The sequence below is a fragment of the Cajanus cajan genome, chromosome 7 (genome assembly GCF_000230855.2).
Source record: "Cajanus cajan strain Asha chromosome 7, NIPB_CcT2T_4, whole genome shotgun sequence".
Taxonomy (NCBI): Eukaryota; Viridiplantae; Streptophyta; class Magnoliopsida; order Fabales; family Fabaceae; genus Cajanus; species Cajanus cajan.
Window position 1 is genome coordinate 50,500,786 of NC_138523.1, and position 15,523 is coordinate 50,516,308.

At 32.9% G+C, this 15,523-nt stretch overlaps 2 protein-coding genes across 5 annotated transcripts; one reads left to right on the forward strand and one right to left on the reverse strand.

Moving 5' to 3' along the window:
* Positions 1–8,404, forward strand: LOC109810578 (phosphoglucosamine mutase family protein). 3 transcript variants are annotated; one of them, XM_029273820.2, is made up of 18 exons: positions 1–160; positions 461–687; positions 905–971; positions 1,411–1,594; positions 1,965–2,017; positions 3,053–3,141; positions 3,608–3,844; positions 4,056–4,120; positions 5,741–5,801; positions 5,882–5,999; positions 6,081–6,162; positions 6,258–6,330; positions 6,461–6,522; positions 6,860–6,955; positions 7,301–7,455; positions 7,538–7,634; positions 7,848–7,925; positions 8,015–8,404. In XM_029273820.2, exons 2-18 carry the CDS (start codon positions 579–581, stop codon positions 8,123–8,125), a joined length of 1,737 nt encoding a protein of 578 aa, XP_029129653.2. In that variant the 5' UTR covers positions 1–160; positions 461–578; the 3' UTR covers positions 8,126–8,404. The 3 variants fall into 3 exon arrangements, with proteins under 3 accessions (XP_029129653.2, XP_020229660.2, XP_029129654.2); XM_020374071.3 differs by having other exon boundaries at positions 461–661; XM_029273821.2 differs by lacking the exon at positions 461–687 and having other exon boundaries at positions 3–160.
* Positions 8,405–8,772: 368 nt separating this feature from the next.
* LOC109810577 (GCN5-related N-acetyltransferase 4, chloroplastic) lies at positions 8,773–12,590 on the reverse strand. Of its 2 annotated transcripts, XM_020374070.3 has the most exons (4): positions 12,312–12,590; positions 11,524–11,727; positions 10,239–10,635; positions 8,773–9,262 (listed from the first exon to the last, which is right to left on the reverse strand). In XM_020374070.3, exons 2-4 carry the CDS (start codon positions 11,666–11,668, stop codon positions 8,965–8,967), a joined length of 840 nt encoding a protein of 279 aa, XP_020229659.1. In that variant the 5' UTR covers positions 11,669–11,727; positions 12,312–12,590; the 3' UTR covers positions 8,773–8,964. The 2 variants fall into 2 exon arrangements, with proteins under 2 accessions (XP_020229659.1, XP_082916117.1); XM_083059991.1 differs by lacking the exon at positions 12,312–12,590 and having other exon boundaries at positions 11,524–12,279.
* Positions 12,591–15,523: the final 2,933 nt, after the last annotated feature.

Sequence of the window (15,523 nt, forward strand, 5' to 3'; positions counted from 1 at the left end):
AGACGTCACGTGAGCAAGGTTTGTTGTAAAGTGTGGTTGGTGAAAGGAAAAGGAATTAAGGAAGTAAGTAGTAACTAGGAGAATTGCATACACATAGTTGTCTGTCTCTGTTTCTCCGTCGCGGCAATTGAAGCACTCTGCAACTTCCATCACATGGCAGGTTCGTCTCACTCCATTCCTCACTTTCAATTACTTGCTATCATTCTTAATAATTGCTCATCAAATTAATTAATTAATTGATTAATAATAATTGAAATTGGAACAAGCGTTGGGTGTTGCTACAATCCAAGTTTCATGGAATTGTAGAGTAACAAACTAACAGTTCGTCCCACACCATGACCACAGACATACTTCATTGATTTAATGGAAAATTATTGGATAGGAAATGAGAGAGAGAGATTTTATGAAGATGGGAGAATGAATTAATGAATCTGATAAAGGTGTAAATGTTTATATGCAGCAACATCAGGGAAGATTGTTCAAAATGTTTTTATGTCACAGTTCGCTTCACAGTCACAGGGTCGAAGGGACTGTTATTTTGCCCCTTATCCCCTTCCCTCTCCGCTAGGGAAGTTGGCATGGACTGCCTCTTCCATGCAATTCCGCACTTTATTCAAACCACAGAATCATTTTATTATCCAGAGATATTTTCACTGCAATGGTCTGTTCTAGACTCTCATTATACAGGTTGATATGGGGTGAAAAACTTGTATATTTTAAACACATTTCAAATATTGCTCTCTTTAACCCTCCCTTTCTCGGCCATCTTATGTGTAATAATATGTCAGTATTCTTATATAGGCATACATTTCACTTGCGTTTTTACATAATTTGTTTTACTCTATGCCTTTTCGTTGTTTCTAACAACGGATGTTTGTACCTTCCATTTGGACTTTTGTTGCAGCTTCTGCATCTGCTACTGCAGTGCCATATCTAGACAAGACAGATTTTCTAAAGCTTCAAAATGGCAGGTCAGGACTACTTGATTACAAGCAAGCTAATTAGTTTATATTTCTATCTAAGAAATCTACTTCTTCAGTGGCCTATCCCCCACCCACCCATTTTTGTCAACTTCATATAAACTTTTTCATTTTTTTTTCCATAACTAGTTTTGGTCAAAGGATGGCGCGTCTCTTTTACGAATGCGGAGAGATAGAGATGGTACCTCTATAGTCACTTGACACAAAAATTAAAAGATTAACTAATTTCATGAAAAAATCATTGATATTGGCTGTGTAATCTTTTCTACATTCTGTATAACAATGACCATATACATTAGAGAGTATTTTAAGGAAAGCTTCCGTCTACAGAATCCCATCTTCCTTTTTGTTAAGATGGCCAGTATTTATTGGGTCTTACGTCCTGCACACTGACTTGTATTTAACTTATAAATGAAATTAATTTAAACAGTGACATACGTGGTGTGGCTGTTGATGGTGTTGAGGGAGAGCCAGTTAACCTCACTGAACCTGTTGCTGAAGCAATAGGAGCTGCTTTTGCTGCATGGTTAGTGGAGAAAAAGAAAGCTGATGCTTCTCAGCATTTGAGAGTTTCTATCGGCCATGATTCCCGAATATCAGCCAAATTATTACAGGTTTATATTGTTCCTTATATCATTTGGTTAAGTTTTTTTCTAACCACCTTTAACATATAATAGGCTTATTGAATTGGTTAAAATTTAATAATGGTTTTGAAACTAAATGGTAGTCAGTCTTATATTGTTGTTGTCAGTCTTTGGGGTCATAGAGGTTCAACACTTCATTTTAACTTTTATTTCCTTCATTTGAGACTTTGCATAACTGAAACTTTTCATTTTTTTATTTGATTTTGCAAAGGTCTTGTAACAACATGGATCTTTCTTTATGACCTTCCTAGTTTGAGAGCATGCATGCTTTTAAATAGGTTTCTATTGATGTTTTGTTTAAAACTAACTATTTTTTGGTTATCAACTTATCAAATTTCAGAATGCAATTTCTCGAGGTCTTGCTGTTGCTGGCCTAGAGGTTGTCCAGTATGGGTGGGTGGTATTAATTTTTTCATATCAATTATGTGCATTTTTTTTATTTGCATGAGGACTGGTAAAGATTATTGGTTTTAAACCCCCAACATCTTCAATTACCTGGCCAAGCATATACCTTTACATTGTTGCTGTTTTTTAAGGTAATATAATATCTATTTTAGGATGGGTTTTCTGTTAATTTAATCAAACTTGCAAACTGCTTTGTTTTGAAGCTGGAAACCGTGAAGTAGGTGAACAACAAGCTCTTAGTGTATTAGAATTTGAGGATGTAGTGATGGGTTTACTTGTTGAGTAAAAACTAAAATTGGTGGTCGACAAGCTAGAGTTTATAGTGAATTTGTACCAAAAAATTGGGAAGAAATTTAGAACGAGATATAGCATATGCATTTTTATAATTCTCATGTTTATAAGATGAATTTTAGTGTAAGGACTGGTTAGGGACATCAGGCATTGATGGTAAGATAACCAATAAATATTTTGTTGCTTATGTGAAAGTATTGGGGAAGATAACAAAATGTTAATGTTAAAAAAAACAAGATTTAGTTGTTTGGAAATAATGAAATTTAATTGGTGCTTTACTAGTAACTACCGTGGTATTGATTTTATTGTTGATCATACAAAAGCTCTCAGGAATTACTTAGGTTTTTAGGATTACTTTTCTAATAACTCAAGAATTACTCGAAAATAAAGTTGCAAATTAAAGGCTAAGGAATTGCTTAGTTTTTTAATGTACTCCTAGATTGTTGTTGAGCCTGGTTTTACCTGACTATCTGGTTAGTTTGTTGTCTGATCACCTCTAAGGAAACCAGCTTGAGTTTATAAGCCATTACTGTTAAGTGGTTACTGTAATTGCATATCATAAGATCATTGATAATGACAAAGTTTATCTGTCTCTTGGTTATGCTCATAACCATTGGATAGCTTAGTTTGTCTGATATGATACCATTTCCTTGTGTAATTTCATTAGATAAATTTCACCATGGATACATAATATTATTGATCTAATATTTAATACTGTTGATTCATTTCTAGATTAGCATCAACTCCAGCCATGTTCAATAGCACACTCACAAAGGATGAAGCTTTTTTATGTCCTGCTGACGGATCTATTATGATAACAGGTACAATACAAAGTTCTTACCAAATGGCATTGTTTTAACTTTTTAGATGCCACTAGTTGTTTGAAACATTGTCTTAATTTCATCTTATACTCTTCAGCTTTTGTCTCTTAGCATGCCCATTTATGCAAAAGCCCTTTTGGATTGATCTGTGGAGAATGTGGATATAGCACAACCTCCTTTTTACTAAAATTATATTGAATCATGTAGAATGTGGCCAGCACAGATCAAACACAATTACATGCACATGAAAGCTGAGATACTATGTAAAGGAACTACTTATACTTTTTGTTTTGTATGCTATTCATGTATTATCAATATTTATTGTTTGTTAACGTCCATGGATTGTGAATTCCAATTTATGTATGTTTCAATTTGATTCTGATAATTCATAAAATTATTTTTCACAGATAAATGAATTTGGATATTAATTTGTCTACTAATTATTAAATATCCCATCTGTGAACAGCAAGTCATCTGCCTTTCAACAGGAATGGATTCAAATTTTTCACAAATGCTGGTGGGCTTGGGAAGGCTGACATCAAAGATATCTTAGAGCGAGCTGCAAACATATACAATCAATTTACAACAGAAAGTTTGACGAATTCAGAGAGAAAAGCTTCATTATCTATTAAGAAAGTTGACTACATGATTGTTTATACATCTGATCTAGTAAAAGCGGTTCGCAAAGCAGCTGGAAACATAGGCATGACTTTACTGAAGTATTTTTATAATAGTCAACATATTTGGAGATATATTTAATAGGTTGTTCTTTAAAAAAGAGTGGAGAAATAATTAAATTGTAATTGTGAGACATGATGTTTTTATGAATCAGTTTTTTTGTAGAATTTATAGTTCTCCCTTTTATTGTTGGTTTCTGTTTGTTTGCTAACTTTTATTGCATTGTTTATCCACAGAGAAACCGCTGGAGGGATTCCATATAGTTGTTGATGCAGGCAATGGAGCAGGAGGCTTTTTTGCAGTAAGTTGCCTTTATTCTCCTTAACGTTTATTGTTCTCTTAATAACTTTCTAGTAAAGTGCATATTCACATGAAATATCTATATAAAAAGATTGTGGAATTTGACTCTTCTAAGATGAGAAATGTATTTTAGAGGTTAAAGTGTAAAGTCATTCTTAGAATGTGGGATTGGACCTAACTTAATCCTACAAAATCAGTTTGTGAGATGAAGGTTGCCCCTCACTTATATATGTTATTTTTGTCTTATCTAGCCAATGTGTGACCTAGATTTTTCCCAATCCCAATACACTTCTTCATACCCCACACTTTTAGACTTGGTGTGTGTGGATAATACTGTCAGTAGCCCGTTAATAGATCTATTATAGACTTTGGTATCATCTTAAGAATGTAGATTTGGATCTAACTTAATCTTATAAAATCAGTTTATAAAGTAAGGATTGTCCCTCTCCCCACCCCTAACTTATATAAACTATTTTGGCCTTATCTCTAGTTGATGCGTGGGACTTGGATTTTTATTCCTATTAATTATAGCTTCTGATTGAAAAATCAATGATTAAGAATTTAAGATTATGATAAAATACATTCTCATGTATAACAAGTTGTGATGTCGTTAAAACTACTCCATTGATTTTCTATTCAGCGGGTATAAATCCACAGATATCCTCTAAAATGCATGCCACACTTTACAGAAGGCAAATCCAAGATTACATATCAGTATACCAGAGGAACAACTTTTTAACTGATTTTTTTAATGAGAAATCTAAGTGTTAGGAACTTTTATTCTACTTAATAATTACAATAATCATATGTCCTAATGAGAAGTTTTATGTAAAAGCTGTCATTTGGATATAGATTTAACTTTTGAAACAGATGTAGATGCTTGTGATATGTATGAATAAAATAATTTGGTTTTATTTTGGTTTCTGATTCATCTTATGTGAAATCATAGAAATTATTTTTTTCTACAAGAAATATTAGAAAAAGGAATCTGTACTTAGAGTAGAACTTTGTTTCCCTATTATAAGACAGTTGTAGTTAATATAAATATGAATGTTTTTTATTTTTCTCTAAAACAAGAATACAAGCACATGCACACTATTTGAAACTGATCTAGAGCAGATAACCTCTAGTGAAATATATCTATTGGGAATGGTTACAACTTCTATATTTTCTACTACTGAGATCTGGAGCTGAGGTACATGATTTTTGGTTGGTGATCTTAAAAATAAAATCAGCTAAGCAAATTATTGATGGGAACCTTTTTATATTATGCATTAATAAATTTTCTGAATAGTTTTAAGAATAGAGCTTTAGGAATTTTTCTAAATTTTCTCGTCAGTGTACACTGGGGAAGACTAATAATCCATGAACTAATGAATTGGTTTTAAAACTTATTCAACTCTATACCAAGTTACGAACAGTAATTATTGTCATGATGAAATTGCACACAGTACTTAGACTTAAGAATAGTACCGACCTGTACATCACTTATCCGTCAGTCAAATATTGATATATTTGTTTGTAATTTGATATCATTCAGTATTTTAATGTTTTATCTGGTTAAGGGTTTTGGCACTTGCATCAAACTTGATGTTTGATATTACTTTTTGGTGAATGATAGGCAAAGGTTCTGGAACCTCTGGGGGCAATAACTTCTGGTAGTCAATTTTTGGAGCCTGATGGTAATAACTTTGTTTGGAGGAATGTTTTCAGCTGGGTATCGTACATGAACTTTTGAGTAACAAATGGCTTTTGTGTTCAGGCTTGTTTCCAAATCATATTCCAAATCCTGAGGACAAGACAGCAATGAAAGCCATAACCCAAGCTGTCCTTGATAACAAAGCTGATCTTGGAATTATCTTTGATACTGATGTGGACAGGTTAGGGTCTTATTACTAATCATTTCACTGACATGGCTAATGTTTTTAAATTTATTAAGCATCAATCACTTTTATCTGTAGATCTGCTGCTGTGGATTTCACTGGCCGAGAATTCAACAGGAATCGTTTGATTGCCTTAATGGCAGCTATTGTTCTTGAGGAAGTAAGGCTCTTATTTTTAGCTATCTTAGACCTAGTTTTTTAACCTCACACTTCTCTTTACACTTCTTAATTCTTTTCTTTTATGGTTTTCCATAGCATCCTGGAACAACTATTGTCACAGATAGTGTGACTTCTGATGGGCTTACCACCTTTATAGAGAAGAAACTTGGTATGGAGGAATCTACCCATCTCACCTCTGAGTTCCTCATAAACTAAAATCACTTACTTTTACTGAATTCAAATTGCAAATTAATTGAAATTAGATAGTATTAATAACTTGGTGATGCTATTTTTCTTAGGTGGAAGACACCATCGGTTCAAAAGAGGCTACAAAAATGTGATTGATGAAGCTATTCGTTTGGTATGAATTATGATGAGCACTTGCCATTAATCCAATAAATTATACATCAGATTAGTTAACCAAGAAAAACCCTTTGCCTATGTGGTTGACTGTGTCGTTATTGCAAATTTAAACCTTGTATATTTTGGCTAAATTTATTCTGAATGGGTACTAGTTGTAGTGCCTGGTTAAATTGCAAAACAGAAGCAGTCTAAAAGATCTTATGTGCAATAAGATACGTAGCTTCCGTAGAGTATTTTTCATCTCATTTCTTTTGATAATTTCTTTTAACTTTCAACTTTCATATTTTCACAATATAAGTCAAATGTTTGAATTGTGTAAGCAATATTGCTGACAGAATTCTATTGGCGAGGAGTCGCATTTGGCAATTGAAACCAGTGGACATGGAGCTCTCAAGGAGAATCATTGGCTTGATGATGGTGCATACCTAATGGTATATTTTTCATTGTAGTCCTATTGGATAAAGAAAATAATCACTGAATTATTTATTCTTCATTAATCAATTATTATGACATTAATATACCTATATTCAGGAGTTGATGAACTGTTCAACTATAAAATCAAAATGTTAATAAAGGGCCCTTGTGATTTTTTCAGAAATAGACAAAGCATATATATACTGTTGTAGAATCAAGGAATAGGTTACATAGGGTCGAATAGGTTCTGATATTATGCTATGAAACTGCTCTACCTAAAAGCGTAAACTAAGCAGGGTCCCAAGATTAGTTTTAGTAATCAGAACTACCATAAAGGTCTGCATGTGACGTCCACTGTGCAGGTCAAGATCTTAAATAAACTTGCTTCTGCTAGAGCTTCTGGAAAGGGTGGTGGAAGCAAGGTTTTGACTGATTTAATAGAAGGACTTCAGGAACCAGCTCTTTCTGTAGAACTGAGATTAAAGATAAGCCAAAACCATCCAGATCTTAAAGGAGGGTAAGCTAGTGTATAAAGGTTCTCTGTTTTCATGCATCCATTCATCAATGTCATGAATTCACTGATATGTCAGAGTTTTCAGATCTTTTCGGGAATATGGAGAAGCTGTGCTGAAACAATTGGAGAACTCAATTGGCTCTGATCCTAGTCTGCACAAGGCTCCTGTGAACTATGAAGGGGTACGCTTGTTCCTGCTTATTGCTATATTGAAAGCCTGTTTAATTACCATTGAACATAGAAAGACAAATTATTGACAGTTGTGACTAACACATGTTCCAAAATTGGAAACAGCATACTATATGACACCATTGTGTAAATTTCTAATCTGCTAATATTGGTTTGCTCACTTGTTGAGTTTCTGTTTCCAATTGTCTGATCTAATCATCGACCAGGTTCGAGTTTCTGGCTATGGTGGATGGTTCCTTCTTAGATTATCACTTCACGACCCTGTTCTTCCCCTTAACATTGAGGTAAAGGTCCTCACAGTTCGTGTAGGGATCTTTATGTGCAATATTAAAACAAGGCAACTAATTCAGAACGAACATGCTTGTTACTGTAGGCACCTAGTAATGACGATGCTGTGAAGCTTGGACTTGCCGTGCTTGCAGCGGTAAAGGAGTTTGCAGGTTTAGACATATCAGCGTTGAACAAGTTTGTAGGAGCATCATAATTTGATGCTTCATACGAGAATTGAGTTGGGTGCTGGAATTGCTTTGCTTCTATTTTTTCATTATACTGAGATTCTCTATACGTGCATCAGCGGCAACAGAGGTTGAATTAAAGATTTAACTCCATATGGGTGTCAGGAGTATGGTCTGTTGTGGATTAGAAATATCAGATATCTCTATGAAAGAATTTTATGACACATCACATTTTGATATTACTGTCATCTGGATCTATGATGTAATTTTGTTGTGCTTTCCATATAAAATTATTGAGGTTTCTGATATGCGTTTGGTCTCGTTGGCCCACTGACCGGATAGGCACTTTCATTTGCTTGAAGGAATCATCTCTTGGTTATGAATTTCTTATCTTAACTAGAAAAAAAGTGGGAAAAAGCACAAATTAAAAAAAATTGGAATGATAAACCCTCTTGCTATTAAGTTCAATCCCCGTAGTAGAATTTGCTTTAGACATGATTAAGAACTCAAAAGTGTACTGCTTAAAGAACACTATCGTAGCTGCACTGAACAGCAGCACAACTCATAACCTTAGCAGCGGTTTTTTGCGTAGAAGGGTCAAGTATTATCCAATTAGTGGGGTTGGACAATTCTAGTTCCACTTCTGGCCGTTGTTATTTGTCTTAATGCACTCAGATACAAAAGAATGCCAATTACTATACAAATGCTTGCTACTGGAGCAATCAGAAAGATTCTCAAGTGGTTTTTTCTCTAATTCTTTGGTTTTTTCATGTACACAATTTAATAACAGACGGTCCTTTTCTTGGGCATTTTCTTTTCTTAAATTACATTATGTTTTAGAACATAAGCATTCCCTAAACTGAAGTATCTAATTTGATTTAGAAGTAGCTGTGTTGTTGAGAAGCTTCATCATGAAATTGAAATTTATATCCGGTGAGGTCTTCGGTTGTGGCCAGTTAGCTCCTTCTGGAACCTTAATACTCCTGAAACCTTGGCCTTGGTATAACTTTGTGGCCGCAGGATTTTTTAAATCACAGTGTAATGCAATAGCACGACAGCCCCAACTTCTGGCTTGTGATTCTGCCTTTGCTACCAACTGTTTAGCTATTCCCTTCCGCCTAAATTTTTCCCGGACTGCCACATTTGATATGTATGCAATTCCAGTCCTACATTATTTTGAAGAAAAAAAAAAAGAATATTACAGCCATCAACACTAATCGGCAGTGAGATGAAGATAAACTCGGAATATCATGATCCAACACGGCCATGTATTAGAAAAATCTGAAGCTAACTATTTTGAAGAGTAAAGGTTCAAAAGTTGTCAAGTACTATAAGATTCTAGGTTAATATTAAACGTAAAAGAAGATTTTTTGCACATTAAAGGATACAAATTGACCAGTATAGAAAATGTGGATGTGAGATGAAAGAGCCTGAAAATTTGGACTTATGATATAATACAACTATACAAAACTAGCTTGTAAGGTATAAATTATGCAAACTTTGTAAGTTCTATTTAAGTCATATCTCTAGGAGATTAAATCATTCTCTTGAGGCTGCAATTTAAGCAGCCTCCATAGAGGCTGCAACTAAGATGGACGAAAGGTGACTGCAATTAAGGTGTCTTTTCAACAAAGAACATGTAATCAGTTATTTTGACAAACAGAATACAAAAGGACAGACATGTTTCATGCTATGCGGGGATATCATGGCTAATTATTATTTGTTTTGACTTTTGAGACTAAAAACAGGGTAACCTTAGGGTCTTTATGATTTAACAGAACATATCTATCTGAAATAAAATACATTCAGAAAACTTTATTATCTGCTTGGTGCGGAGGACATTTTCCAGATATCAGTTCTTATGAACAGTCAATAGAAATACAGGTACATATATTTTCTCACAATCCTCCTCTTTTACCCAGGGGCTGGCAGCTGGCTATATAGAGTTTGACAAAAGAGGAGGACCAAGGAAAAGTTGCGAAAGAAAAAAATCAGAAGAATAATTCATCTAGAAGTCCCAATCTTAAGATGATGATGAAGCATGAAGACAAAACAAGTAAAATGTTGACAACATTATGTAGGCCAAACTTATGCACATCATAAAGGCACAAACCTAAGTTCCAGAAGCAAGCTTCAACTCACCTTCTCTGTCGCAATGGCCCCTTCCTAGGTAGAAAGTCTGCAACAGTATCTACTGTTAATATACCAGCCACATATCCCTTGTTGAGGCTGATTTTCCCATCAAAACCTCCAACCTTGAAATCTTCACTTCCAAATAAGAAAGCATCACAAAGTGGATTGCCAATAACAGCCACCAAACAGGTTCTCTTGCAACCGTTTGGTAAAGAGAATCCAGCAAACATCGCCACCAATCTATCCATCCTCAACACAAAATCTAATGGGAACGAATAGTCAGGGAAGAAGGAACTGCAATGAGTCTCTGCCACTTCCCAACAGTCCTCTAACCTGGCCTCCCGGACAATGATTTCAGGAGACACAGTTGGAAACAAATCAACAACTTGACTCGCTCTGCATAATCCTTCATCCAAACACCACACCCTTAGTTCTCATCCAAGTTAACATCACAGAATATTAGAGGATGTTTAAATTCACATCAATTTTGATTGAATGTAGATCAGTGAAAACAATTAGTTACTTTTGCATCACTTTTGATGTGATTCTTACTCATGGATATGGAACCAAACATGCATTAATAAGTAGGAAGGATTTAGCTCCTCTGAAACGAGAAAATAAAGGCACATCTACCCTTGATTTAAAGAGAGCTAAATATGAGATGCATTATTCAAATCAAGGGTGGACAATACATCCTCACTTTCTCATTTCACACATTTGCTCACTCACTTTAGAGAAGCTAGATCCAATAAATGGGAAGTATTCCACCATCCCTTGTATACTATCCACTCCTTGACTACTAGTCCCCACTCATAGTTAGCTTCCATAAATAAAGCAGCCCAAAACGAGCATGGTTCTTATTAGGTTGAACCAAAATTCATAGAATGGCATTACCACTTTCTTTTGCTGAAAGTGGCATTAAATATTATTTCGAAGATTCATTTTCAGAATTATCTCTGAAAATCGTATAGGTTAATCTTCCACCGATCATTTTCCCCACAATTTTGTCTTACCAAACTTCCTAAGAAGACAAGTTGACTCCCACTCCCAAATTTCTGAGACCCCATCGGCTTCCAAGAATAGGGTAAAATTAAAAATGACCACCCATTAATCCACTTCATCTTATAACAATCAAAGAGTTTGATACAAATTTACTAATACAACAAATTCAACAACGCATCAAATAAATCCTTAAAAAGAACATAACTAAAAAAAAGGAAAGTCAAGCATACATAATCCAGCAGTGCAACAAAGTTCTGAAAGAGAAAAACAAATTATGCCAAAATGAAAGTACCTGATTGGAAGAGAGAGAATTCATGAGGAGTTGAACCCCAAGATGGGAAATTGCTTGGTTTCTTAAAATTAAAATTGAAAGGTGATAGTTTTGAGGTGTTAATAGGAGTAGGAGATAGTGAGGTTCCCAGAGGAATTGACCGCATTTCTCGGAGGGGTGTGTTGCTGTCTCTGCTAACTCAAAGAATCCTAAGATTCTCCGTGGCTTACAATATGGAAATAGATGGAGTCATTAGTCATTACAAAACATAAACATGAGAAAGGTGAGTGAGTGAGTGAATGAGAACAACTTGGGTTAACCTAAGCCTAAGAACAGAACAACTACGCTATTGCTTACAATCCTTTCCAAACTTGTGGGGCCACTTGATGACACTGACACCCTCATAGAATAGAGTTTAATATTTGTCTTCAATTTCCATCCATGTCTTCAGATTTTTTTCATATCCCTCACTCACTTAGGATAAACCTATTCTCTTATTCAATAATAATCCTATTTGGTCCAAAATTATGTTTATTCAAGTGATTAACGAAAAAAACCGTTTCTAAAAATAATATCATGCTCTTAAATTATGATGGTTCATAATTTCACATCCATAATTAATTAATCCCTGAATTTTCTTTCAATAAAAAAGGTTAATGAGAGAGATGGTGTGATTGGTTTTCACCCCAATCATCAATCATGTGCTCCTGCGTTTTTGATATATTTCCATGGGTTTATTGATAAAGGTGATTTGAAATTGAAACAGCACAAGACATAGCGTGGAAGTAGAAAGACCTCGCATTTCTTACCTGCACTGAAAGGTGGATGAGTTACTTGAGCATGACATGTGCATCATCATATCATAATGGAACTTAAAAGAATTACCGATAGCTTCATTCTACCATTCAATGCGTCAAAAATAGGGTGCCAACTAAAACAGTAATGTATCGTTTACAACTCATCAACAGCTTAATATTAAGTGAATTCGATTTTTATAATTACTAAAAGCCGAAATTTGGTCACCAAAATAATGAAGTGGGTATTTATCACCTCAATTCGTACAAAATTTTAATTTAAAAATTTTCGGTTCTTAAATATATAGTTTGTTGTGAAATAAGTTGGACGATAACTAACTAAAACCTTGAATAGTGTTAGGAATTTTCTTGAGGTAAGTGATGGCGCATCCAAGCCTCCCAGAATATAATTGGTTCTGAGTCAAGAGAGAGAAGAAAGAGTTCGAAGAATTTAGTAAACAAAGAACTCAGAGTGAGAATAAAAAGTTAGAGTGTGAGAGGTGTGTAAAACAATGAGCCAGAGACCACTATATATAGGTATGAGAGCTCGAAAGCAACTCAAAAATCAAGCAAAAAAATAAGAAGAAAAACTAGAAATTCTTATCAAAAATCACCGTTTAGAATTAAATATTTTATATTCGGTGATTTCGTCAATAATAGATAAACACAGATGAGATTTGATGATCAAGTAAACAATAAAAAAACGTAATTACAATGTTTAGAATAAAATATTTTATCTTTGAAGATTCGGTTAAATAAATAAATATGGATAATATATATAGGCGAGCTCGAGAGCAACTCAAAAATTGTGCAAAAAATAAGGAAAAAATTCAGAAATTTTTATTAAAAAAAATGATCATTTAAAATAAAATATTTTATCTTCAAAGATTCGATCGATAATGGATAAACATAGATAAGATTTGATAACAAAGGCAACGATAGAAAATTTTATAAAAGATAATTTTATCCAAGAGAGGGTGAATTAGATATTTAAAATTTATTTTCAGGATAAATCTATTGATTTAGATAATATATAATGTGTTGTTGAGATTAATTTCTAAATTAAAAAACAAAATGTTAGCTAAATCCTAAATGATATACAAGATTCTAATGCAACAGATCTAACACATGGAATCAATGTTGACAAAAACTCAAATAAAGAGTATAGGAATAGAGTAAAATAACACAAGAATTTATACTGGTTTAACCACTACTAGTGTGACTTACATCCAATTTTCAATCAACTTGATTGAGATTTTTCACTATCTTTAGATTCAGAATATTACAATCACACCCACATGTAATAAACTCCTAAAATCCTAAAGATAAACTCATTTCTTGAACCCCAAGAAATGTCCTTTGTAATCACCCATTACAAAACTTTTAATCTTGAGAAACTTACTCAAGAACAATGATAAAGAGAGTTATAAAACGAATTCACCTTGAACCAAAATCAATTAAAAAGGTGAATCAAATTCAAAGTAAGTTATCCTTTCTCTCTTAGTTGGATGATGATAATTATTGAACCCTTTCTTAAAATTATGCACAAAGTATCAAAGGATTCTTTCATAGAAAAAACATGACAACTTTAAAGAGCCCTTTTCACAATAGGTTTCACAAAGTTACAACTTTAAAATTAATAAGCTCTAAGTTCAAAAATTTCTATTTATAAAACTCTTTGACTAAAATAATTAATTATTTTGTTCTTAGTAAATCTGTAAACCAATCCAGAACACTATAATTGATTATTTGTTGGAATAATTGATTATTACATAGAATTGCCTCCAAAACAATCAATTACTGCATAATGTTAATTGATTATTACAGTGAGCTTATAAGAATGAGAAAACACAATATAAATAATCGATTATTTCAAGTGGATAATTAATTATTTTGAGTGACAAACTCAAATTCTCGATTTTTCAAATTTAAAACAATTTTAAAACCATTTTCATCTTCAAACATCATCTAATAAGAAATATTTGACTAAGTTACTCATAATGCGCAAGACAAGCATGCTTAACAAAACATAAATACATATCAATACAATTTACACTCTCTTAAAACATGAGACACTCTTTTGCAATCATCAAAACATCAAAAACTAAAATTTTCATCTTGAGCTTAGTCAATAGAAAACTTAACTACAAAACATCCATAATTTGAGTAGACATCATTTTGAATAAAATAAATAAATTTAATTTAACGTAATTGAGATATTTTTGAATCCTATAATCGTAAACATAAGAAGGGCAAATTGGAGGCTTTGTGCTACAACAAACCCAAGAGGCCCATTCTCATGGGCTCAAGCTCACAACCTCTTGCTCGCCTATTTGCAAGTATAAAACACACTTCTGTATATAAACACTTATGTTTTACTAGTTTCAAACAATATGAAACTTCATTCTTTAAATTACTTCACACATATATGAAACAAAGTTACTTTAAGATCAATTGTATTTCATTATAGAATATCGGTGGAATAAAATCAAAGCAAAATTGTGCATACTTTATTTGATAGAAGTAGAAATCATTAATCAAAAGTTGTTTGCATAAATTATTTGGTACTTGTGTATGAGAATTTAATTTCTAACTTAAACACAAAGTTGTGATTGAAGATACCATTTTATTTTTATAAGAGATTATTTGATAATAAAAAAATATCTTTGTAATAAAAAACAAAAGGAATGGTGATTTAATTCATACCATCGATTTTTCATTTTGACCATGTCAATTATTTTTTTACTAATAGAAGTGAAACCCTAACCTTTCCCAATGATGTGTGGTAGGACCACTTGTATTAGAATAGTACTTGCTAACCCCTACTCTAAGTGATAAAAAAACTGAATTCACATATATTAAGAAAATAAGTTAAATGCATTAAATTTTAATAATTTCACAATATATTTCTTAAATTGTCTGTGTTAAATGCATTGAAAGAGATTTGTTGAAAAATCCATTTTTATTAAAGGGACGATGCTTTAAAAATGGTACCATTAAATTAAAGAAGTAAAAACATTAAAATTCTTTATATTTGATTAAAAAAATCCCCTTATAAAAAAGAATAGAAGAAATATTATGTAGAATTGTTTATTATACGCTTAAATCTTGTTTTAAATTACACTTCCCGGTCATACCTTATAAAAAAAATAAAAACTTTTTTAATTTGATTTGAGTTATACTGCATTTTAGTAGAAAGAAATGTCAATATGTTAAACAAACTATTA